Source organism: Salmo salar, chromosome ssa20 (assembly GCF_905237065.1).
Source record: "Salmo salar chromosome ssa20, Ssal_v3.1, whole genome shotgun sequence".
NCBI lineage: Eukaryota > Metazoa > Chordata > Actinopteri > Salmoniformes > Salmonidae > Salmo > Salmo salar.
The window spans coordinates 6433439-6460528 of record NC_059461.1 but is presented as its reverse complement, the minus strand read 5'-3'; the positions used below and the strand labels follow the sequence as shown (position 1 = coordinate 6460528).

Here is a 27090-nt window from a genome sequence, read left to right as displayed (position 1 = left end):
ATTGTAGTTACTGGGCAGGAGTAGTAACCAGATTAAATTGGGTACGTTTTTTATCCGGCCGTGTCAATACTGCCCCCTACCCCCAACAGGTTAAGGTCTGGACACTGGCTAGGCCACTCCAGGACCTTAATGTGCTTCTTCTTGAGCCACTCCTTTGTTGCCTTGGCCGTGTGTTTTGGGTCATTGTCATGCTGGAATACCCATCTTCGACCCATTTTCAATGCCCTGGCTAAGGGAAGGTTCTCACCCAAGATTTGACAGTACATGGCCCCATCCATCGTCCCTTTGATGCGGTGAAGTTGTCCTGTCCCCTTAGCAGAAAAACACCCCCAAAGCATAATGTTTCCACCTCCATGTTTGACGGTGGAGATGGTGTTCTTGGGGTCATAGGCAGCATTCCTCCTCCTCCAAACACGGCGAGTTGAGTTGATGCCAAAGAGCTCCATTTTGGTCTCCTCTGACCACAACACTTTCACCCAGTTGTCCTCTGAATCATTCAGATGTTCATTGGCAAACTTCAGATGGGCATGTATATGTGCTTTCTTGAGCATGGGGACCTTGCGGGCGCTGCAGGATTTCAGTCCTTCACGGCGTAGTGTGTTACCAATTGTTTTCTTGGGGACTATGGTCCCAGCTGCCTTGAGATCATTGACAAGATCCTCCCGTGAAGTTCTGGGCTGATTCCTCACCGTTCTCATGATCATTGCAACTTCACGAGGTGAGATCTTGCATGGAGCCCCAGGCCGAGGGATATTGACAGTTCTTTTGTGTTTCTTCCATTTGTGAATAATCGCACCAACTGTTGTCACCTTCTCACCAAGCTGCTTGGCGATGGTCTTGTAGCCCATTCCAGCCTTGTGTAGGTCTACAATCTTGTCCCTGACATCCTTGGAGAGCTCTTTGGTCTTGGCCATGGTGGAGAGTTTGGAATCTGATTGATTGATTGCTTCTGTGGACAGGTGTCTTTTATACAGGTAACAAGCTGCGGTTAGGAGCACTCCCTTTAAGAGTGTGCTCCTAATCGCAGCTCGCTACCTGTATAAAAGACACATGGGAGCCAGAAATCTTTCTGATCGAGAGGGGGTCAAATACTTATTTCCCTCATTAAAATGCATATAAATTTATAACATTTTTGATATGCGTTTTTCTGGATTGTTTTGTTGTTATTCTGTCTCTCACTGTTCAAATAAACCTACCATTAAAATTATAGACTGATCATTTCTTTGTCAGTGGGCAAACGTACAAAATCAGCAGGGGATCAAATACTTGTTTCCCTCACTGTACATCCACGCACACAGACATGCACACACACAGACATGCACACAGACAGACAGACACTTTTAATATGAAAACCAGTGGTCTGTTTTGTGGAATGCAGGATCAGTCATGGGACGTGTTTGATGGCTCTAATAAACACCATGGATCATTGTAGAACATTAGATTAGGGCAAGAATGTGTCACAGTAGCTAGTTGCCATGATGACGGAGGAGCTTTATTGCCAAGGAAGTGATGTGGAGATCAGAGGATCAGAGAGAAGCCTTGTTCCTAGAGGAAGTAAACAAGAAAATGGATTCCGCACCATAACACATTACACAATACCCCATTGTGTCTTCAGAAACATCAAACCATGAAAGGTCCCTGAATGTCTGGTCTATGGCCTTTCTCCTTGTCAGGCAGGCAGAGAAGCAGCAAACAGTGGATCTGTGCCCCTGTCTACATCAGGGCTAAGGGGGGGGGTCTGATTGTTTTTTCATATTGTTTCACATATCTCCCTGGGTGTAATCTGCTATTGTGACCCCCCCCCCCTCTTTAGCACAAGTGTTTAATAACTCAGCAAAATCTGCTTACGTACCCCTCTTGTCCCCCCCAATACAGTCACTGCTCACTGTGATAGTCAGGATTTTGCACCCTTCCACCCCAACACACACACACACACACTCCCACCCTCACGGAATAATCATGTGTTTTGAAACCAAGGTTATCATATTATTAAACTAAACTATTATATTTGACACCAAAACTAACATCATAAATTATGTTTCGCTTTAGTTTTTTCTCTTCTAAACTTTGGGCAAAAATCCAATGAGGTTTTCGTGCTTTTTTCAAGCAGGTAAATGCTGCCAGGAGATGGCGATGTTTCTAATAGGCCTAGTTTGTGCATCACTTTCACTTGCAGTTTCTGTAGACAGACAGATTTCCTCCCGCAATGTACCAATGTTCCAGCATATACGTCTGTAAAAGTACCTGCGTCAGTCAAGGCAGAAAGGAGTCAGAACAGGGAAGACGGTCACTGACTTTTCCGGTGACGTCACCCCCTTGTCCGCTTGCTGCCCTAGCATAAGCATCCCCGCCGGACACAAAGTAGTAGCTAGCTAGTGAGATGGAGAATGCAGAGGTTATTTTTAAGGAGTGCATTTTGCTAGTGTGCACCATCTACTACTAAAACCGTGGCAAAGGTTTTGCCTTCAAACTTTGGTTTCAAATCGCAACGTTCTGAAATGTCTGCCTACAGACTACGGAAAGAGTTCCATTTTTCAGGATTGGCCGGAGAGTTGTCTGTCTGAAGAGGACCCTCCCAGGAATTTTTTCCCTCCGAAATGTCCAAGAGAATCTGACATCCTCCCCAGACCTAGTGCTGTTGCTCTTGGTCTGGGATTTCCAAGACTACTAGCTATCACTCGCTAACAGGAAAGAAAAACAACCTACAACACACACTGGTACTCCCACGCATAGGCTACTTTCTGTTCCTAACACTAAAACTGAAACTTAATAATATATAAACGAAATAGAAATGTTTTATCAAACTAAAACTGAATAAAAACGAGTAAATTAAGTCAGAAAACTAACTGAAACTAAACAGATTTTTTTTATAAAAATAGAAAAACACAAAAATATAATAACCTTGTTTGAAACTAATCACTTAATTTAGCCACACACAACAATAAACAAGCTGAGTCGTTGAGTTAAGATGACATGAATAGAGTGGGAGAAACAGAGGGATTTAGACCAGCTTAAAGAGAGAGAGAGCGAGAGAGAGAGAGAGCAAGAGAGAGAGAAAGAAAGAAAGAGGGAGGGAGGGAGGGTAGGTCAGTAAAGCAGGCATAAGCAATTGAAAAGAGAGGTTTGGATATAGGAGGTTGAGAGGTTGTAAGGCATGTGTTTTTCCTGATGCTGCTTCTTACTTTATCCCATTTCTCAGTGTATGTTTTAGTTTTGTTTAATTGTACTAGAGGTTACTCATAGGGCTGCGAGTCTCAGTGTCTTAGCCTGTCTACTGGATTAGCAAATCAGATGAGGAGATTTCACACACACAAACACACACCATCCACACTCACCACATTCAAATTATACACACACAAACATGCAAAGTCTACAAACATACGAACCTCCCACAAACAAACAAGAATATACAAATACTATGCTGTATGCGCGCACACACACACACACACACACACACACACACACACACACACACACACACACACACACACACACACAGGGCCATTAGTGTGAGTATAGGCCTATATAGGGGCACATGACCGCAGCAAGTTGCCATTATTAGCCTGAGTTAGGGTATTTCCCAAAGCGTGTATTCATTAGTGTTAAACAAATGCTGTTTATCCAACTACGGAGCCATCTTTGTTCCCCTTGAGCTTTACAGTAACCCATATCACTCAGATCACTGGTTCATTATAACTGAGCTCTCTGTAAAGACACAAAGTGAATGCCTTTTACAGAGAAACGTTTCAACGTACAGAGACGTATCAAAAGTTGATTGAGATAAATTAATTTTTTTCTTTTACAGACATAAAATAATCTTATGCGGTTGAGTGAATTGACAAGTACAGCCAAGAAAAATACTGCTTTCTTTGTTATGTCGTCAGAAAGAGAAAGTTTCAAAGAGAATGGGGAGATCAAGCAGAATGCCCTAACATACATTAGCACTGTGATGGTGTTTGCTTGCAAGAAAATGTACTTCTCGTGTGTGTGTGTGTGTGTGTGTGTGTGTGTGTGTGTGTGTGTGTGTACACACACTTAACCCCCACCACTTTGTAGGGAAAACATGACCAGTGCAGTTCAAACATAGCCAAACCACAAGTCCCCAAAAAAATCACAATACAAACACACACTGGTGCTGGTACTCTGTCCTAACTGCACATAAGTACTTCTACGTTTCATTGATGAACTGAAGCATCTGTCTTTATGCTTTTGATAAATGTCATGCCCTCCACCGGTTAGAGAAATGTGAGCAGAACAGGGTTGCAGTACGGCCTGTGTGTTGTTGGGTGGTGTTAAGCATTTCTAATCGGAGGGCAAAGCCCCATCTCTTCACAGAGAGTTTTATGAGCCACTCAGGCATTGGACACCTGATTTGTATTATGAGTTCCACAGCTACACGTGTAAGGAAACACAGACAGAGCAACCACCACCCCCTGCATGCCCCCTGCATGCACGCACGCACGCAACCATGTCACACACATGCACGCACACGCACACACACACACTGTTATATTCACAAATACCCTACTGAAAGTATCTAATCTGTGCAGGACACCCATCAGAGCGGCTGTCGCCCATCTGGGCCCAATATCCCGGTCGGAACCAAAGCAGCTCCACATGTTGCCTTTGAAGTGGCTCTGAGCCCAGCTGGGGCTAATAAACCAGGGGGTTTATGTTGGTTCAGAGGTCGGCCTGGGGGGGGGGGTGCACAGCGTGTCATTTCTATATTGTCTGGTACTCGCCCCCCACATGTTTTCCTTTTTTTTTTTTTTCAGCCCTCCTGTGAAATCTCATAGCCCTTCTTGGGATGGGGCTGCTGTGGCTGCTATGTCGCTGTGTGATCATGGGGTCCGTCTGCTAGTGTCTCTGGTGGATTCACTCACCCCTTTGTGCTGTTCCTAAGTCAGTGCGAGACAAACACACAGACAGAGTTTATTTTTGTCAAATTCTGCCCTTGGATATTAAGACAAGACAGACAGGAATTGTGCCCCCTTTTTGTTTTCAGTTTCATCGCAATCAAACACAATGCATTCAGGGGTTATAAGGGAAATTTGTGAAATATAATGCGGTACCATCTATCAAAAGTAAATATCTTACTTAGTCTTCACAATTGAATAACACCATCGTGTGGAACGTCCACCGCTGTGCCTGAACTACTGCACCCTAAAGCCGAGTGAAACAAATGACTGGCTCCATAGAACAGCTCAACTGAAAACCTCAAGAAAATGTCCATTGCTGACACACCTCAGGACCATGAATCCTGCATAGCAGCCCTCTCCTCTTCTATTGTGGTGTGGTGAGTGACATCACTCCATTTAGCCTCCCACACGAAGTTGCTTGTTCAGCCATTATCTGTGAGAGTTTCTCATCACTACAGCAGGACTGACACGGTCACTGCTGAAATAGCCACTTCTCCTGGCTATCTCTCTTGTTCTTTATAAAAGCACAGTCATTTGTTTAGCCACCAAATCAGAAATGAATGAACATTTGCAAACCAAATGGGGCTTGTTTGCTGGTTATATCTGTCCTTCAAAGCAGGCGATAATGGTGTGTGTCGCCACTCTAAACAAATGTAGGTGGGGGGAACAGAGAAACAGGCCAGAGAGTGGTTTGCGAGGGAAATTAAGTGACACTGATCATGTCATGATCATGTCATGTCAATATCTACCCTGTCTGTCAAAATACAAAAAGACCAAACGTTGTTGAAAATGTCAGGCAGCGTTCTACCTTTGGGGTTTGCCTGGAATACACCTTGTTTACTCTAAACTGGATAGCACAGATGGAATCAACAAATAGGATTGGATTGTGGGGTTAGTAAGTCCATGCACTTACATCACTTACTAATTTCGACAAGCATAAGTACTTAGATGTATCTACGGATAAAGTGTACGTATCTAGACGTAGAGTGGGGGAAAAAAGTATTTGATCCCCTGCTGATTTTGTACGTTTGCCCACTGACAAAGAAATGATCCGTCTATAATTTTAATGGTAGGTTTATTTGAACAGTGAGAGACAGAATAACAACAAAAAAATCCAGAAAAACGCATATCAAAGATGTTATAAATTGATTTGCATTTTAATGAGGGAAATAAGTATTTGACCCCTCTGCAAAACATGACTTAGTACTTGGTGGCAAAACCCTTGTTGGAAATCACAGAGGTCAGACGTTTCTTGTAGTTGGCCACCAGGTTTGCACACATCTCAGGAGGGATTTTGTCCCACTCCTCTTTGCAGATCTTCTCCAAGTCATTAAGGTTTCAAGGCTGACGTTTGGCAACTCGAACCTTCAGCTCCCTCCACAGATTTTCTATGGGATTAACCTGTTGAGGACAGACGTTCCGCTAGCGGAACCGCGTTCCGCCTGCGGAAGCCTTAGCCAACAGCCAATGGCATCGCACGGCGCGAAATACAAAACCAACTAAAATACCACAATTCAACTCGAACCTTCAGCTCCCTCCACGGATTTTCTATGGGATTAAGGTCTGGAGACTGGCTAGGCCACTCCAGGACCTTAATGTGCTTCTTCTTGAGCTACTCCTTTGTTGCCTTGGCCGTGTGTTTTGGGTCATTGTCATGCTGGAATACCCATCCACGACCCATTTTCAATGCCCTGGCTGAGGGAAGGAGGTTCTCACCCAAGATTTGACAGTACATGGCCCAGTCAAATGATGCGGTGAAGTTGTCCTGTCCCCTTAGCAGAAAAACACCCCCAAAGCATAATGTTTCCACCTCCATGTTTGACGGTGGAGATGGTGTTTTACATTTACATTTAAGTAATTTAGCAGATGCTCTTATCCAGAGCGACTTACAAATTGGTGCATTCACCTTATGATATCCAGTGGAACAACCACTTTACAATAGTGCATCTAAATCTTTTAGGGGGGGGGGTTAGAAGGATTACTTTATCCTATCCTAGGTATTCCTTAAAGAGGTGGGGTTTCAGGTGTCTTGCATGGAGCCCCAGGCCGAGGGATATTGACAGTTCTTTTGTGTTTCTTCCATTTGCGAATAATCGCACCAAATGTTGTCACCTTCTCACCAAGCTGCTTGGCGATGGTCTGGTAGCCCATTCCAGCCTTGTGTAGGTCTACAATCTTGTCCCTGACATCCTTGGAGAGCTCTTTGGTCTTGGCCATGGTGGAGAGTTTGGAATCTGATTTATTGATTGCTTCTGTGGACAGGTGTCTTTTTTACAGGTAACAATCTCAGCTCGTTACCTGTATAAAATACACCTGGGAGCCAGAAATGTTTCTGATTGCGAGGGGGTCAAATACTTATTTCCCTCATTAAAATGCAAATGAATTTATAAAAAAATTTGACATACGTTTTTCTGGATATTTTTGTTGTTATTCTGTCTCTTACTGTTCAAATAAACCTACCATTAAAATGATAGACTGATCCTTTCTTTATCAGTGGGCAAACGTACAAAATCAGCAGGGGATCAAATACTTTTTCCCCCCACTGTATATGTGTGGCAGAAAGCGCCCTCTAGTATACTGAACAGCTTGTTAAAGTCTACCCACAACTCCCAATCCCCTAATCTACTCACTCAATACTATAGTTTCCAAATCTTGCCACAGGACAAACATCAATGAGAAAACCATCACATATTCTAAGGTTGAATACATATTGTAAGGCTTATCCCACCTGTTTTATGACAAGTCCCACATTGGGTAAAGACATGCAAGATTCAATCATAATGTCTATCTATTATCTATACATGTCTATTATGGTTGGGAGAGGCTATACGGACACGTCTGCTGCCCAAATTGATGACGTTTGAGAGTCGAGTGGATACGAACGAATTCGGTTTAGGCAGTTCAGGCAGTTGCAACACTATCTAGCTACTTCCCTCTCCTTACGGGAGCGAAGGACACTGTGTCCGGTGTTGTTGTGTTGTAGACTTGCAGCGCAAACTCTCCCCATTGAGCAGTGTAGACTGTTTCCCTGTGACATCAGATAGTTAGTATCAATATTTCAAGTTATTAGAGGGATGGAACAAATTGGAAATGATGACCAAATCCAAATGGTGACCAATACTACAAGTTTTTTCTCCCACGCCCATCAAAATAGACATCACTTTGTTTGACATGTTTTAACTAGCGGCATGCTGCTGTTGTTGCCATCTAGCCAGCATAAACTAGCAAGCTGCGATGGGCTTATCAGGACAACCGACTGAACCAAATCCATTTGTCGCCACACTCAACTGTTGTCATGTGTTGTGTTGTTGTCTTAGGTTTCTCTTTATGTAGTGTTGTGGTGTCTCTTGTCGTGATGTGTGTTTTGTCCTACTTTTTTATTTATCCCAGCCCCGTCCCCACAGGATGCCTTTACCTCTTGGTAGGCTATCATTGTAAATAAGAATTTGTTCTTAATTGACTTGCCTGGTTAAATAAAGGTTAAATAAATAAAAGTTTTAATTCTTCTTCTTCTTCTTTGGTATTATGGCGGTCCGCAAACAAATGTTATAGGTGCACCTACTGTATTGGTTGTGTATCAGCCTACTATTCTGTACTATGAATTCATTACACTTTGTGAGAAAAAAAAGTGTGCCCTACCAACTAACCCTACACCCATTAAAACCTCACCCCTATTCCATTACATTGTCCCCATCTAATCCTACAGAAGGCCAGCAGACTGTGAGGACAAGACATTATCGTTCAAAACACCTTGTAACTCTTCTGCAGTAAAATCTCGTACACCCAAGTACTTATCTGCTGCTGCCACCGCAACATCTAACATCTGTGATTTATGTTCCTTTCCTGATGTACAGTTGACAACCATGGCCATGAACACAAAAAAACAAAAACAAAACATAAATGACTGGAGCACATGTTATTCCTATCACTCTTTATTGGCCTTGGCCAACTCACAGGGATCCTCTTGGGATTCCTCACCCTGGACCCATCTTCCTCTACTACTCTCTTCACTTCCTCAGCATACAACACCGTCTGCACAACTCTGATACTATTCTGATCCTGGCAACCTCAAACTGCCTTTCTCTCACCGGCCTCGTCTGATCTCCAGCACCATGGGTACCCCTACAGTTTACACATACAACTTTTTCCACCGATACTTACTACACATTCCTTTGTCTCATGTCCTCCTGCACGCTTCTCACATCTAAGAATCTCCCTCCTACACACTACTGCCACATGACCATAAGCTTGACACCTAAGACACTGTAATGGGTTCGGGATAGCTCTCACGGGATAACTGACACATTCTAACTTGACTTTATCTGGTAAAGTCTCTGCATCTCAGTAGTACAGACAGTGTCTTCTCTGTTTCACCACTCTCTCCACTGGGTCTGCGTTGCACGAAAAGGCGGGCGTCACAGACACCGGGAATCTTCAACTTCAGTTGACCCTCCTCAACATTTAACGCCACTCCAGTACTGACTCTTTTCAACGGCTCCCCGAGAGGAAAGCTAGTCACAGTTCTTGTCCCCAGTTGTGTGGGGCAGAAAACAAGCTCCCCTCTGGATGACAGAAACCCAACAAAATCTACACAATTCCACTTCGAGTCACTTTCACCGACCCAACATTCCCCAACCTCTTCTCCACCCAACCTGACACCACATATGGATCAGCCAGAAGGGAAGGATCCATTCTTCAAAAATCTTACTCCAACTGGGCTCAAACTCGGCGGTCTTCACCGCACCTGCCAGAGCAGTTAATACATCCTCACTCTCGTCATGTACAATTTCCTTCTGCAGCACTCTATATTTACTCTTAATATGTTCCACTTTCTTCCTTTTTTCCCCTTCCAGCCTTCTTACCAACCTCTATAGGTTCCTCTGACTCCACTCGGGCGTACTTGCCATCTTCCCTCTTCCTCAAGACCGCTGAGAAAACTTGAGACCACAACTTGTTCTTCTATACTATTGTTGTTTTTATCCCCATCAAGTAAATTATGTTTATTTTCGCCTCCCTCATGGAACCCAGCCCTGTCAACGAATTCGCTTTGTCAACCAGGCTACAGGAAGGGGGTCATCACTGGTTACCACCAAGCCCCCAAACATGACTCTCAGCTGCGTGACATACGTCATCCATATAGCCTCCCATTATGGCTACAGTAAATTCAACTACAAACTTCAAATACTAGGGCGTTCAAGGAATTGGTCTGATGGGGGATTCGTGATGTCATCGCGCATTTAAGGACGTTTAACGGCACCACGTTACTTTGATTGACAGCTGAGATCTGTCACTCTTCAGTACGCTAGCTGCTTTGTGCGCCATTCCTCGCTAAACCTATCTGTCATTCGGGATTGGCTAGTGTCTGTGTAGCTCAAAATAATCGCCAGGCTTGAATACATTTATAGACAATCTATTGGTGGATTCTACAAATCGCATCATTTTGCCACGTGAAAAGACCTGTGGCTATTGGCCTGTGCAATTTTCGGGGGCGGTTCCTTTTCTGCATAGCTGGGTGGGTGGGGGGGGGTCGATTATCTGGCACTGGCTTTCCCATGATGGGATTTTGAACCTGGGTGAAAAGGGATTGCATTCGTTATGGAACTGGGCTACCTCCGGGCGTGTGCCAGGTTCCCCATCCAAAGCCCACGGCTAGATAGGTTCAAAACAAAAGTGAAGTAGCCTAGGCTAGATTAAGCACTTGTAGTAAAGAGTATGATTCTGTGTTCTGACATGCAAAAGTGATTGCTTATTTGCTTGATAAAAACGCTTTATCTACCTTCCCAATGAAAATTCGTTAAAAAAAAATCGACCATATATTTTATGGAAAATAGATTTTTATGGACGATGGTTCTATGCTGACAATTTGACCAAGCGGTGCAGATTGTTGTTCGATTTTGAGAAAGGCGCTCCTCACTGCTTTTGCCCGTTCACCATAGAGTGGTGCACCGCGGCTCGGGTTAATAGAACTCCCTCAGTCTGAAACCGCGTGAGAAAGTTGCCTTTGAGGCAAGCTAACGTTATATTTTGTTGTGCTAGTAGTGGGGGTTGTTATTATCAAAACACCAACATTTACGAAACCTTTCTTGCACTACAGCCCCCCCCCATTTAATCGAATACAGGTTATTCTTCGGATAACGAATATTAATTTATACCGAGCATTCACCACAAGCTATTGCGGCAAGTCAAATTGCAATTAACTTATGTGGATTTGTTTCAGTAGCCTACGCTTCTCATGACCGCGTTGTGGGTTTGGCTTGTTGACTAACTGGAGTTTCTGGCTATTCGAATATTGCTGCGTGGACAGGATTACACAGTCTACATGAATAGGAGGACTAGTAAGGATACTTTTTTTTTGGTCCTCACCTGTTTTTTTCCCCCTCCTTTTTATGGCTGATATATGATCGTATGCTGGAGTAGCCTACAGCGAGATAAAAGGATATTCTTACACCGGAGCACCGCTGATAAAGAGTTGACGGGAGATCTATGAGGACAAATGGTCGGACGTGTTTGTGTCATTTAACGGACAGTCTCGGAAGGAGCTAGGATGAATTTATCGTAATCTGGAGCATCCCCGCGCCTGTCCCTATTTTGTTAGCAGACGGGGTTATCAGGAACCGGGCATCTGCAGAGGTAGAACGATGTATCCCCAGGGTCGACACCCGGTAAGGTTGGCCAGTGAAACGCATTCCCCATCCGCAGATTCTCTGCACTCATGTGTCATGTTGAACCATTTTAGCGTTTGTGTAACTCTGTATGTCCACGATGGCGGGTCAGTCGGAGTTCCTTTGTTTGTCATTGCCTTAGCGGCTGTCGGCCTGTAACATTTCTGTAATGAGTTTATCATGATGCACTCCCAGTAATTAGGGCAAGGCGTATATCGCACATGGCAGCGAATGCCGTATTGCTTTTTTTGTAATTCACTACTAATTAGCCTACAGCTAAAGTATTTGAAATGCTTTATCAGATGCAGAAACACCGTTTTTGAATGATGTGTTTTCTTATTTAAATGTTCTCATTTTTACAGACACCCCACCAGGCCCCAGGCCAACCTTTCAAATTCACCATCCCAGAGTCACTGGACCGCATCAAAGAGGAGTTCCAGTTTCTCCAAGCTCAGTACCACAGGTGAGTGGCTGTTCAACACACAGACACATACTCTGAGGCCAAGATGTCACTGTTTGTGTGCTCAGACTGTATAGGTCTAAGCCATGCAGATGTGCTTGAGCCAGAGGGGTGGCGTCTGAGGTCAGATTATTATAAATCCCCTCTTATTCCCCATGTGTGCAACTGCATGTTGCTGTATTTGGGACTAGTGAGAGGTAAAGCAGTGAGCTGGAATGCCCTGCATGATCACAGTAGCAGGCAATAGGCTATATTGCTGCTACTATAGCCCTAGACCTATAACTTCTGTTACTGGAAAAAGGTAAACAAGTATTGCTCTTCCATGATTCCAAGAGGTTTTCCTGACCATGTTTATCTGAACCGAATTTTGAATGTTTTCTGGTTGTGTTCAGGATTGGTGATGGTATCTGAGGCCTCTTGCTTTGTTTTGATTGTGTCCCTGTCTTCGGCAGTTTGAAATTGGAGTGTGAGAAGCTGGCCAGTGAGAAGACAGAGATGCAGAGGCACTATGTTATGGTGAGTCCAATCAGCACAATCTATGTTCAACTCTCAACCAATCAACTCTAGATGTTAACACTGTCAATGTGTGGCTAGATATTATTGCCACATTGTGCAAGCTTACTGTTAACTCTTGTTGTTGCTCACACACACATGAACAGGACTACACACACACTCATCATTCACAAACACACATTGTCTCTCACATTCTGTGCTCAATGATCTCCAGTACATTATTGAGTTGGAGTGAATACCACATTTTGAGGTTGTTTTGTCCTTTCAAACACCTGTAGTATTATTCACGTATCTCTCTTATGGCCAAGAAGCAGTCTACATTGAGATGTAGGAAATTGGAACTTACTGTAATTCTAGTAACTCCAACTCTGTCATCCACAGTACTATGAAATGTCTTACGGGCTGAACATTGAAATGCACAAACAGGTAAGCATCACTCACTCTTCTCTATCTCTCCTCTATAGTGTGTGTGGGTTCACCCAGGGAATGAGCTTTTAGCCAGCCAGGGAACTGGAGTGTGTTTTATCAGAGTTTATCAATGATAGATGGTGCTCTGTTTCTCTCTGGTTAGACCCGGTGGCACGAGCACATAGGCAGGATGAATTACTCTGATTGATTGGTATTGTCTTGGGGAGTAGCCTGTTTTATTGCATTGAAGAGGCTGGGCTGGGGAAGGCATAGGAATCAATCACAGAACTCCCTGATCCAGGAAATGGAAAGGAGCACTCCCATATATCTCACACACACACAGGTTTGCCCCACAGGACCAGAGCACTCTGGCTCACAGCATTTACCAGTAATTACCACAGAAATCGATTGGTCAGGACAGAGGAAATTGGAGGTGGATTGGCCTGGGTGGTTTGCTGAGGAAGGATTTATCTTTCTCCCCCTCTCTCTTTCTGATACTAATGCATGCCTCCTATTGTGAGGGAGATGCCGTTTCTGCTCATTGTCTCCAGAGGGGGGCGTATTGTGAGTGACGTATCCCTGCTGCCTCCTCACTGTAGCCTGTTGCTCTGGCCACTCCAGCCCCAGGCTAATGTGGCCTCCCCTTGGAGCAGTGGAAGCTGCTGAGGGGAGGACGTCTCATAATAATGGCCGGAACGGAGCAAATGGAATGGCATCAAATGCATGGAAACTATTTAAACTATGACATTTTTGTCCGATAGCTGATATTTTCCTTGCCAAAAAAAACGATACCGACATTTAGAATTTTAACTGCCTTTTTAAGCATTCTAGTATAGTTAACACACACACACATGGACGCAGCGGTCTAAGTCACTGCATCTCAGTGCAAGAGTTGTCACTACAGTCTCTGGTTCGAATCCAGGCTGTATCACATCCGGTCGTGATTGGGAGTCCCATAGGGCGGCGCGCAATTGGCCCAGCGTCATCCAGGTTTGGCCGGGGTAGGCCGTCATTGTATGTCCCCATTACCAGTGAAACATAATCAAAACCTATTTCTTTCACTTACTTGCTGTGCTGTTTCGTTGTTCCGTCGTTTCATTCTGAACCAGGATTTCATCATGCATGTCAAGCAGTGAAGTTTCAGCTGTGTCTCTCCGTGGCCTCTCTTCCTCGGTGCGCACTGTCACTGTGTCTGTTTCCATCTTGTCCAGCTGTGTATGTAACATTTCACATAAACCCTGATTTTTGTCTGCAGTGAAGTAGCGGTCCTTGTACATAGCATCGAGCATGGTGGCGACACAGTAAAGCGAGTGCCACCGACTCGCTTGTTCACAGCCTGTTTCTGCAGTTTTGTTGCGCAGGCGTTTCAATGCCAAGACAGTGGGTATCACATCTGCTGCAGGCGCAGTTGATGAGCTTATTTCTCGAGTCAGTTGTTCGAATCGAGCTAGTGAGTGTGTTCATGTTCTCAAATGCCATTGAAATGGCAGCAGCTGTATGACAACCAGCACATTCATGAGCATGCAATACGACTTTTCTCAGTACGAAATCCTGAACGACCCGCTTTGCTGTCAGACTCCACATGGTCATGAGGCTGATATCGCTGGTCCAAATGTCAGTCGTGAAGCTAATAGCAGTGATGCAATTGTATTAAAATTGTTATTATTATTTTTTTTTGCAGTGATGCTATTACTGTGTAACTCCGGTAGGGCAACATCTGAAAAATAGCACACTTGGTAGTGTGTACCGGTGCTCGACCAGTCGGCGAAAGCCAACATCACCCACGACAGAGAATGGTTGATTGTCAAGGGCAATGAATTCCATTGTCTTGATGTTTTAATGGATTTCGCCTTTGAGTTGTCTAGATGAAATTGTCTTACTCTTTCAAATGACTGATCAACTTGTTGACCGCTCGATCCACACAGCAGATATTGTGGGCTAGGTTAGGAATGCTGTGTTGCACGTGTAGCGCAAAATTTTACATTGCGTCATTACATCATGTACCTACATTATATAGGTATGCACATCAGCTTTGATATCGGTTTTGCACATCGGCGTTAAACCAGACATCGGGCTGATGCCGACGTTGGCATTTTTAGCTAATATTGGCTTATTCCGATAAGTTCACCGATATATCGTGCATCCCTAATGGAAACCATGATGCTCCATCTTGCCCTCTGATAGGTTGAAATTTAGCCTATCCAGTCCTCAGGTGAACTACAGAACCAGCAGTACCTGGGAGTTAAAGGGCGTCTGCACTTCTGATTTGGCCTTGTTTTTCATCATTTCTTATTAAGAAATGCTAGCGGCCATGACTGAAGGTAAACGAGATTTTGATTTGGGAGTCTTTGACATTCAATCACAGCAAACAGTAGCTAGTCAATTTGAGTTACAACATTGTTGAAAGCAAGCTGGCAACATGCATCAAACATGTCATCAGGTTTGCTTGATGATGAGCTAGCTAACATTAAACATGCAAATCTTCCTCTCACATTACACGTTAGGGAGAGGCTTTGTAAACTCAGCAAAAAAAGAAATGTCCTCTCACTGTCAACTCCATTTATTTTCAGCAAACTTAACATGTGTAAATATTTGTATGAACATAACAAGATTCAACAACTGAGACATAAACTGAACAAGTTCCACAGACATGTGACTAACAGAAATTGAATAATGTGTCCCTGAACAAAGGGGGGTCAAAATCAAAAGTAACAGTTCGTATCTGGTGTAGCCACTACCTACTTTAAGTACTGCAGTGCATCTCCTCCTCATGGACTGCACCAGATTTGCCAGTTCTTGCTGTGAGATGTTACCCCACTCTTCCACCAAGGCACCTGAAAAAGTTCCCGGACATTTCTGGGGGGAATGGTCCTAGCCCTCACCCTCCGCTCTAACAGGTCCCAGACGTGCTCAATGGATTTGAACTCTCGGCTCTTCGCTGGCCATGGCAGAACACTGACATTCCTGTCTTGCAGGAAATTACGAGCAGTATGGCTGGTGGCATTGTCAGGCTGGAGGGTCATGTCAGGATGAGCCTGCAGGAAGGGTACCACATGAGGGAAGAGGATGTCTTCCCTGTAACGCACAGCGTTGAGATTGCCTGCAATGACAAGCTCAGTCCGATGATGCTGTGACACACCGCCCCAGACCATGACGGACCCTCCACCTCCAAATCGATCCTGCTCCAGAGTACAGGCCTCGGTGTAACGCTCATTCCTTCGATGATAAACGCGAATCCGACCATCACCCCTGGTGAGACAAAACCGCGACTCGTCAGTGAGGAGCACTTTTTGCCAGTTCTGTCTGGTCCAGTGATGGTGGGTTTGTGCCCATAGGCGATGTTGTTGCCGGTGATGTCTGGTGAGGACCTGCCTTACAACAGGCCTACAATCCCTCAGTCCAGCCTCTCTCAGCCTATTGCGGACAGGCTGAGCACTGATGGAGGGATTGTGCTTTCCTGGTGTAACTCGGGCAGTTGTTGCCATCCTGTACCTGTTCCGCAGGTGTGATGTACCGATCCTGTGCAGGTGTTACATGTGGTCTGCCACTGCGAGGACGATCAGCTGTCCGTCCTGTCTCCCTGTAGCGCTGTCTTAGTTGTCTCACAGTACGGACATTGCAATTTATTGCCCTGGCCACATCTGCAGTCCTCATGCCTCCTTGCAGCATGTCTAAAGCACATTCACGCAGATGAGCAGGGACCCTGGGCATCTTTCTTTTGGTCTTTTTCGGAGTCAGTAGAAAGGCCTCTTTGGTGTCCTAAGTTTTCATAACTGTGATCTTAATTGCCTACCGTCTGTAAGCTGTTAGTGTCTTAACGACCGTTCCATATGTGCATGTTCATTCATTGTTTATGGTTCATTGAACAAGCATGGGAAACGGTGTTTAAACCCTTCACAATGAAGATCTGTGAAGTTATTTGGATTTCTACGAATTATTTTTGAAAGACAGGTTCCTGAAAAAGGGACATTTCTTTTTCTGCTGAGTTTATTTGGCTAGTTACAGCACGGTATCATAGGCTATGCCGCTATGATACTAAGCTATCAAATAATGACCTGTAGCTGTTAATGAACAAAACTTAGCTACTTACCAACACACCAGTCTCAGGTTTGACACTTGACAGCCCGAGTAGAAACTAGTCAGATGTAATCCATATCCTGGCCATCTGCCCATGATTGTTGAACAACTTTATGGAATTCCATTTTCTATAGAGTAGCTATTTCCTGAGAAAGGGCAAGTACTAACCACACGTTTTGTCTGGTGAAGAGGTTCCAGACGATGGGTTTATTTTGCGTGACCGGGTGCCCTTGGTGGGCAGGACTTGCTCATTTTCAACCATTCCATTGGTCCTCCACCCGCACAGGGCACCAGGCCATGTAAAGGCAGCTCGCTCAGTCTTTTCACAGAAAACACTGGGTCACAATAGGCAAAAGGGGGAATGAATTGTTGCCGTACAGTGCATTCAGAAAGTGTTCAGACCCCTTTACTTTTGACATTTTGTTACATTACAGCCTTATTCTAAAATTGATTAAATTGTTTTTCCCCCTCAATCTCACACTACCCCATAATGACAAAGCAAAAACAGGATTTTTGTTTTCTCAAATGTGTGTATGTTTTACGTATGTATTCAGACCTTTTACTCAGTACTTTGTTGAAGCACCTTTGGCAGCGATTACAGCCTCGAGTCTTCTTTGGTATGACCCTACAAGCTTGGCACACCTGTATTTGGGGAGTTTCTCATATTCTTCTCTGCAGATCCTCTCAAGCTCTGTCAGGTTGGATGGGGAGCGTCGCTGCACAGCTATTTTCAGGTCTCTCCAGAGATGTTAAATCAGGTTTAACTCCGGACTACTCAAGGACATTGACACCCGAATCCACTCCTGCGTTGTTTTGGCTGTGTGCTTAGGGTTGTTGTCCTGTTGGAAGGTGAACCTTCGCCCCAGTCTGAGGTCCTGAGTGCTCTGGAGCAGGTTTTCATCATGTATCTCTCTCTACTTTTGCTCCGTTCATCTTTCCCTCGATCCTAAATAGTCTCCTGGTCTCTGCCGCTGAAAAACTTCCCCATGCTGCCCCCATGTTTCACCGTAGGGATGGTTCTAGGTTTTCTCCAGACGTGACGCTTGGCATTCAGGCCAAAGAGTTTAATCTTGGTTTCATCGACCAGAGAATCTCCTTTAGGTGCCTTTTAGCAAACTCCAAGCGTGCTGCCATGTGCCTTTTACTGAGGAGTGGCTTCTGTCTGGCCACTACCATAAAGGCCTGATTTGGGGGAGTGCTGCAGAGATGGTTGTCCTTTTAGAAGGTTCTCCCATCTCCTCCACAGAGGAGCTCTGTCAGAGTGACCATCGGGTTCTTGTATAGACAGGTGTGTGCCTTTTCTAAATCATGTCCAATCAATTGAATTTACCACAGGTGGACTCCAATCAAGTTGTAGAAACATCTCAAGGATGATCAATGGAAACAACAGGATGCACCGGAGCTGAATTTCGAGTCTCATAGCAAAGAGTCTGAATACTTATGTAAATAAGGTATTTCTGTTTTTTTATTTTTAATAAATGTTCACAATTCTAAGCCAGTGTTTACTTTGAAATGATGGGGTATTGTGTGTAGATTGATGAGGAACATTTTTTATTTAATCAATTTTAGAATAAGGCTGTAACGTAACGAAATGTGGAAAAAGTCAAGGGGTTACTCAAGTAAGCCAAACCCTTAAGTCATGACAGTCACTTACCAAATTCTGTTTATGACCCATATTATCCTATTTACACTTTTTAGTCAATTTTGACACTGGAATTCATGTTTCTGACATGTATTGATTCCACGGGCCATTTCAAACCAGAGAAGTTGGTTATAAAGGGCAGTTGATCTTTAAGAGAGTGGGGTGGTTCTGAAATTCAACTTATGTCCTCCTAGTCCCTGTAGGGCTCACTTTCTCTGCCACCTGGCAGGCCCTGTTGCTCAGGTCACACCCTATGACCTAAAGGCCTCCAATCACTGATATCCTAGGTGATGACTTGAGAACTCATCATGATTGGGATGTGTGATTTGTTTTGTCACCTACTACCCTAGTTGAACGCACTTATCGTAAGTCTTATGTCAGTCTACTCAATGACGACAGGCGATCCTTTCAATGTAACCCTCTGGCATGTGTGATAACCACCATACTGTCTGACTTTTGGAGTGTGGGTTGGGTAAGACAGGCAGGTACATTTTATTTTTGTATTTTTTTTCAACACTTACCCACTTTGGCCCGAAGCTCTGGGTCACATGATTATTTCTTAACCGCCCCTTAATTAATCCCGTTAGCTCCCTCTAGTGATGTTACGTTTGATGCCAGGGCTCCGAGGCATGCATTGAAATCGCTTAGCAGTTTACTTCGAAGCAGTGGGCAGATGCTTGTCACTTTATCAGAAGCACGTAATCACTGACAATCGAAGCGTTGTTTTGTCGAACAACCACCTGATTGGTTTGATAGAAGGCAAAAAGGCTACCCTGGTGCGACATCTATAATAATTTGGCTGCTCTAAATTATTTTGACCAGCAGGTGCAACTACTGTACACTGTGTTGATCAAAGCCTCAAGTAATGAACCTATTTTTGACACAATTGACTGGAAATGCTCAATGCTTCAGGAAGCTTAGTTTCCCTGTAACTAGCTCCCTCCCGTGGGTTTAGCTTAGCGGTAGTGTACTGGACACAGCCTATTCCTGGCCTGCAGTACCTATCTGCCTGCTAAGAATACCCCTCAGACATTCTGGGAAAGCACAGTGGGAGAAGCAGGTATTTTATTGCCTAGCGAGGTTTTATAGGTTATCTGCTTGTGTGTGTGTGTGTGTGTTAGTGTGTGTGTGTGTTAGTGATAAGCCTGTCAGGCCGGGGCTTCTGAGGGCGTGTCACATGAGGACAGGGCCTATGGCTGGGCTGCTAGAACACTGGTTGGAGGAACTCGATTCATCAAATGTATTTTATAAAGCCCTTTTTACATCGACAGTTGTCACAGTGCTTTACAGATACCTAGCATAAAACCCCAAAAAGCAAGCAATGCAGAAGCATAGTGGCTAGAAAAAACTCCCTAGACAGCAGGAACCTAGGAAGAAACCGATAGGAACCAGGCTCAGAGGGATGGCAAGTCCTCTTCTGGTAGAGCCGTGTTTTTATGTTATGGAGATTTGAGGCCGTATGTATCAAGCGTCCCAGAGAAGGAATGCTGATTTTAGGCTCAGTTTAGCCTTTTAGATCACAATGAATATGATTATATGGACAGGGGGGACCTGATCCTAGGTTGTCCCTTCTGCGATGAGAAACTTGATACATATGGCCCCTGAGCCCGCACTCCATTTTTCTCACCAGCTTTTCAAAGGAAAATGGTCTGTGTCGTGAGTGTCTGTGTGTGCATGTGTCTGAGTAATATCCCATTACTGCATTCGGAGGCTCCTCTAGTTCCTCCTGTACTCTGGCCCGCCTCGTATCAATTTGTTTGGCTGATATGTAATTTCAGCTGGATCATCCGATTTGCCGCCTCCGTGGGGATATAGGGTATCCAGCCAATCGCAGTCACCTCTGGGGGGGCCGGATGCCCGGCCATGGTTATGAGAGTGGGACCAAATTAAATTAGGAGTGATGAGATTATTTTAAGCGCCGATGGGAGTGGAAGAATGGAAGAGTGAGACACGGTGAAACCTAATCTAAGGCTGACATGATAGCAAGGCTGGAGCCTGTCTTTGATTCACTGCTTCGTGTGTGTGTCTGTCTGTCCTGTCTGTCTGTCTGTCTGCACCAGAGTATGTGAGCAAAGCTGGAGCGGAGCGAGTTTCCCAAAGGCTGGAGCATCGTCCTTCTCACCTACTCCAGTAGGGCTCAGGGCATAACCGTCCCAGCATGCATTTGTAGGCTACTCGTGTGCTGCTATAGCCCCTAGCTTTAGCTACTGTCATGGAATTCACCAAATAAGGACACTGATAAAACACTCAGGTGCAAAATCATGGTGATTTATAAAGATGAGGAGCACCAAGAGGAAGAGCGGGAGTGCAGTGATGTCGTGTTCACAACAAAAGAGTCATTATGAATCTGAAAATACATGGTCTACTTACGTGCACTTGCTAACAAAAAGGAATGAGGTGGGTAGCTAGTGTGTATAAATAAAGAACCTTTCCCTCATCCAGGCCAAGGTGGCGAGACACGGTAGTGATGACACCATAGGCCTTGTTGGTCTCTGCACCAGACAGGATGCTCTTGCCAGCATACTTGGGGTCCAACATGTACGCTGCTGCGTGTATCGGCTTCAAGCAGAAGTCTTCACGTTTTTTGATGTATTTCAGAACTGCAGTTTCCTCTGCTTGGAGCACAGCGAAATGGGCAGGGCAGTACGGATTTCTTCTCTTACATCTCAGAGTCTGAACATCAGACAGGATGGCATTGTCTCCCTCAATCCTTGCAATGGCTACTGCTATAGGTTTCAGGCTGCTTACCACTCTCTCCCAAAATACATCATCCAGGAGGATCCTCTTGATGGGGCTGTCCATATCGGCAGACTGTGATATGGCCATTTCTTGGAGAGACTCCTTCCCCTCCAGGAGACTGTCAAACATAATGATAATACCACCCCAATGGGTGTTGCTGGGCAGCTTCAATGTGGTGCTCTTATTCTTTTCACTTTGCTTGGTGAAGTAGATTGCTGTAATTACTTGATGACCCTTCACATACCTAACCATTTCCTTGGCTGTCTTGTAGAGTGTATCCTTTGTTTTAGGTTCCAGGATGTCCTTGCGGAGCAGATTCAATGCATGAGCAGCACAGCCAATGGGTGTGATGTGAGGGTAGGACTCCTCCACTTTAGGCCAAGCAGCCTTCATGTTTGCAGCATTGTCTGTCACCAGTGCAAATACCTTCTGTGGTCCAAGGTCATTGATGACTGCCTTCAGCTCATCTGCAATGTAGAGACCGGTGTGTCTGTTGTCCCTTGTGCTCTTGTAGAGTACTGGTTGAGGGGTGGAGATGATTTAGTTAATTATTACTTGCCCACTGACATTCGACCACCCATCAGAGATTATTGCAATACAGTCTGCTTTCTCTATGATTTGCTTGAACTCTGTTGAACTCTGCATCCAGAAATTGAGTAGATAAAGCATGTCTGGTTGGAGGGGTATATGCTGGGTGACGTACATTCAGAAATCTCTTCCAATACACATTGCCTGTGGGCATCAGAGGTGAACCAGTTGCATACACAGCTCAAACAAGACATTCATCAGCATTTCTCTGACTACGTTCCTCCATTGAGTCAAAAAACTTCTGAATTGAGGAGGACAATGAGCTGTTGCTATCGATAAGGGGTCTGATTCATCATTTTCACCTTGAATAGAAGTAGAGGGACTTTTGTCAGAGGTTGCTTGTTGTGAGCGCTGAGGGAACTTTACGCACTTGGCCAGATGATTCTGCATCTTTGTTGCATTCTTTACATATGATTTGGCACAGTATTTGCAAACGTACACTGCTTTTCCTTCTAGATTAGCTGCAGTGAAATGTCGCCACACATCAGATGGGCATTTTCCTGTAAAGATGACAAAAAAACGAGTAGAAAAAAAACAAATACAATTCCATGTACAGATAAATAGTTAAGAAGTTAGATTAAACAACTCCTTTGTAAGATAAATGTTTTAAAATGAAACATGTATGGAAACAGGTGAATTAACACTGTTAGCAGGCTCAAGCAAGCTAAAACCCACATGATAGCAAAAACTAACTAGCAGACACAGCTCTGACACACACGCTTATCCCACCAGACATGCCACCAGGGGTCTTTTCATAGTCCCCAAATCCAGAACAAATTCAAGAAAATGTACAGTATTATATAGAGCCCTCATTGCATGGAACTTCCTTTTAAATATTGCTCAAATAAACAGCAAACCTGATTTAAAAAAAAACAACAACAAAAAACCAGATAAAGCAACACCTCGTGGCACAACGCCTATTTGATCTAGATAGTTTGTGTGTATGCATTGATATGTAGGCTGCGTGTGCCTTTTTAAAAATATATGTAGTTCTGTCCTTGAGCTGTTCTTGTCTAATGATGTTCTGTATTATGTCATTGTTTCATGTTTTGTGTGGACCCCAGGAAGAGTAGCTTTTGCAACAGCTAATGGGGATCCTAATAAAATATCAAATACCAAAAATCTCATTAGTGTGCAAGATCTTGAGAATCAGCTGTACATGTGATGGAAGAGTGCATTGTACATGCAGAGTTGCAATTCCGTTGAATTGGGGATAGTTTAACCAAAATATGTTAAGACCTAGAATTGCCTTGTGTGTATCCCACAAAAAAAGGTTCACTGTTATAAGCTAACTTTATTGATGGATTTTAAGCAAAATTCTTCAAATTCCAGGGCTTAACTTCCCATGGAAAATTTCAGGAAAAATTCCGGAAAGTTGCAACCCTAGTCCCCAGCAGAAAGTGTGCCTTGTAATGATCATGTTGTTTAATCAGCTTCTTGCTTCCACATGTGGCAGGTGGATGGATTATCTTGGTCAAAGGAGAATTTCTCACTAATAGGGATGTAAACAAATTTGTGTACAGAATTATAGAGAAATAAGCTTTTTGTGCATATGGAACATTTCTGAGATATTTTATTTCAGCTCATGAAACATGGGACCAACACTTGACAAGTTGCGTTTAGATTTTTATTCAGTATAATTCATTTTCGTTAGGCTGCTTGTCTGGCTCTTGACCTATTTCAAGTTTTTATATGCTGTTTAATATAGCATGTAGCCTATTTGAAATGATGAGCGCTTCTAACTGTCACCTTTTCATGTTTATTAAAGTACTTTTCATTCAAATCATATGGTTTTGTTTCAATACTTCAAAACCAAATGGTAGGTCCAAGTAGTCACAGAAATAGATTGGTGTTGGTTAAATTGTGATTTTAATGAATGGGGCAAATTTGCAGTAGCAGCTTTTCCTCACCGCTCGTATTTCCAGGAGCTAAACTCCACTCGCATGCTCTGGTCTGCACACGTATGTGTGTGACTGCCTGTGTATGCCTGTGGTGCACTTGAACATGTGTATGTGTGCAACTGCATGTGTTTTCTGTCAACTGTGGCAGCAAGCTGTTAACTAGCCCTCTCTCCCCCAAGTTAATTGTGTGTATGGAGTCATTCATACCATATTGACTAATATGTGTTGTGTGCATTGAGCCCATGTTGTGACCGATAGCAGCAGTTGCTCCTATGAGCAGTTAGATGTCTGCCTATCCTTCAGTAACTCTCCAGCATCACACATACATGGAGGATATCAGGTGGAGTTGACCTATGGTGTACTTGGAAGCAAACAGGCCGAAACGGGGAGGGACATGCCTGAACTTGTCCAATAAGACACTCTCTCTAATTTTCATTGCAAAACCTTTTCTCGTTGCAAAAAGTTTTGCTATGGTGTGCACTAATGCATACACCCCAGGTGGAGTTGACCTGAACATGCTAGCTGTGAATACAATCGGGAATCCCTTTGGATCTCAGTGCACGGCTGAATGTAGTTGTGCGGCTATTCCAGGTGTTGTTGACATTGCCCATACTTATCCATCCATCCTCTACTCTATCCAACAGACCGAGATTGCCAAGAGGCTCAATACCATCTGTGCACAAGTCATCCCCTTCCTCTCACAGGAGGTAAGTGTGTGTGTTCACAGTACTATGAAAGGTCTTACGGGCTGAACATTGAAAGGCACAAACAGGTAAGCCTCTTGCAATCTTCTTTCGCTCCCCTGTATTGTGTGTGTGCCCATGCAGCACCAACAGCAGGTGATCCAGGCAGTGGAGAGGGCCAAGCAGGTCACCATGGGCGAACTCAATTCTGTCATCGGGGTACGTGGCCTTCCCGGTCTACCACACACAGTAACTGCACTCTCTACTACAACTTCCTGTGTTTGTGTGTACTGTGATGGTGTGTATGTGACATTTTATTACTGAAATATTACTGAGTTATTTACCCAAGGATATGATACTACTGTGTTTGGCAACCATAAGATCTGCTGTGTGTAGGCTGCTGTTTTGGAATTTCTCAACGGTTCTGGGAATCTTTGGAGGGGGTAGGGGCTTTGCTCGATGGCTGTGGCAGTTGCCATTTGTCTTAATTGCAGGATTCTAGTGTGTGTATAAAGGGGATTTGAGTGTCTGGTCCTCTCACCAAGCTGTCAGTCACCCTGTTTATGTGTTTTAAATAAGTGTAATGAAGCGTGGCCACCCTCTCACCTCTCCCCCTCCGGCTTACCCTAAAGGCGTCAGCATTCTTCAGTTCGGCTGGCACATACTCTCTTAAGACCTTTGCTTGAAAAACAAGAAAAAAAATGTCAGTCTCTATTTGGAGATGCTGTAGAATTAATCTAAGATGACTCAAGAAATCTGTCATAAATTTGGACTTTTTTGGCGAGGAGATCTTAGTCGCACAATTTTACATCTAACTAAGATGTTTTGTGCAGTATTTCTCAATTTAAAAAAAATAAAAAAATGTGCATGAAAACGATTAGTCTGTCATTGAAGAATCCCTACTGTTAACCAATCACCGATGAAGGGGCGTAGATAATATATGCACAAACTCTTCCGAACTGTTTCGGCTGGGAAGCATGTGAACACCTTAACACCCCCTAACACATAGGGCTCCCCTTGCCTCCACCAATACCTCCCCTCCATTGACTCTCACCGTGTGTGTGTGAGAGAGCGTCCTTTGCTGTGCTGTTTTGGCACAGCGAACAAGGGCTTGGATGGTACGTGTGTGTTTGAGGGCAAGCCCAGGGATTAGCGCTGTGAAAGAGTAGGCATGGAGATGGGGATAGAGTGCTGTGGCGTCTCTCCTGTGGTTCTCTGAAGGGGGGGTGCTTAGTCAATTAGGTGAGATAAAGAGGGTTGACCTTCACCACCGCCCTTCCCCCCACTCTACTGCTGAGATCTCCCTCCCCCTGTGGCAAACCTCAGGGGTTTGATTCCCGCGGCTACTGTCTGAAGACGCAATAATTTATGTTTTGGAACACAAAAGCATTTCACGCTCAGACGAGCACCTGATTTGGTGTGAAAGACACCGAGACCTGACAGCTAAACGCCCCCAATCCACCAGAGCCCCCACCCTCCCTGGCCTGCAGGCAGCAGCTGTAGCTCTCTAACCCCCTCTCGTATCCTCCTTCCATCCTCAGGCTCTGGGCTGTGATCCCAGCTGTCACTATTGTTTATTGTTTGACCCCAGAGGGAGGTGTTTGCGTGTGTGAGAAACTGTGTGTTAAAGGGGAGGTTTACTGCCTCTGACATTATTTGTAAGCATGCCACGTCGTTGAAAGCTGCTCTTGATGGAAAAACTGAAGGGTCATGAATTCCTCTATATATTTTCACATTGATCACTCGGCTCCATTTGTGTATTAATGGCTTGTCGTATTGATTGACACACTTTCCAGTGGTAGGCCATATTGATTTATGGATTAGTAATTGATTGCTTCTCTCTCTCCTGTAGCATCAGCATCTGTCCCACGCGCACGGCCCCCATGTCCCCCTCACCCCCCATCCGGCTGGGCTCAACCCAGCCCACTTGGGGGGAGGGGCCAGCCTGCTCGCCCTGTCCAGTGCCCTAGGGGCGCCACCGCACCACCTGGTGGGCAAAGAGGACAAGAAACACCCGGCGGAGGCCGAGCAGCTGAGAGGTGAGCAGCAGCCACACCCACTGTTACTGGGCCTGCACCTAAGGACGAGTCTGTCTGGCCCGCCCACATAGACAGACCGAACTGACAAGACCGTATCATCATTGGGTTTGTTTATAATAAATATACTGAAAACCACAAGTGCAGGGCTCAAGATTAGAATTTCTCTCTTTTTGTGTGTTTTGTCGTGCCTCCCTCGTGTGCGCCCTGATGACCTTATCACCTTGATGCTGTGTTATCACCTTGATGCTGTGTTATCACCTTGATGCTGTGTCATCGTTGCTATGGGAACAGAGCAAGAGCCGGGCACAGTAAGTACTTCCTGTTACCTCTGGCTGCATCCTCCTCCTCATTCACCTCCCCTACTCATTCCAACGTTCACCCCTGTGTGCGTGTGTCAAATACCTTGAAACAAGCATTGTAGTTTTAATAAGAAAAGGATGAAACTAGAGAAGCAACTAG

General features: G+C 44.5%; 1 protein-coding gene across 4 annotated transcripts in view; it reads left to right on the top strand.

Annotated features, from left to right (window-relative positions):
• The first annotated feature begins 10491 nt into the window (after positions 1-10491).
• Positions 10492-27090, top strand: part of LOC106580192 (TLE family member 1, transcriptional corepressor) — a 38886-nt gene continuing 22287 nt past the window's right edge. For 2 of the 4 annotated variants that reach the window (XM_014160990.2, XM_014160989.2), the window contains exons 1-8: positions 10492-11581; positions 11944-12044; positions 12494-12557; positions 12936-12980; positions 24554-24616; positions 24737-24841; positions 26445-26631; positions 26923-26939. In XM_014160990.2, coding sequence (XP_014016465.1) covers positions 11558-11581; positions 11944-12044; positions 12494-12557; positions 12936-12980; positions 24554-24616; positions 24737-24841; positions 26445-26631; positions 26923-26939 — 606 coding nt within the window. In that variant the 5' untranslated portion in view covers positions 10492-11557. Of the gene's footprint in view, positions 11582-11943; positions 12045-12493; positions 12558-12935; positions 12981-18455; positions 18491-24553; positions 24617-24736; positions 24842-26444; positions 26632-26922; positions 26940-27090 lie in introns of those variants that run through there. The other 2 variants (XM_014160991.2, XM_014160993.2) reach the window with 2 other exon arrangements.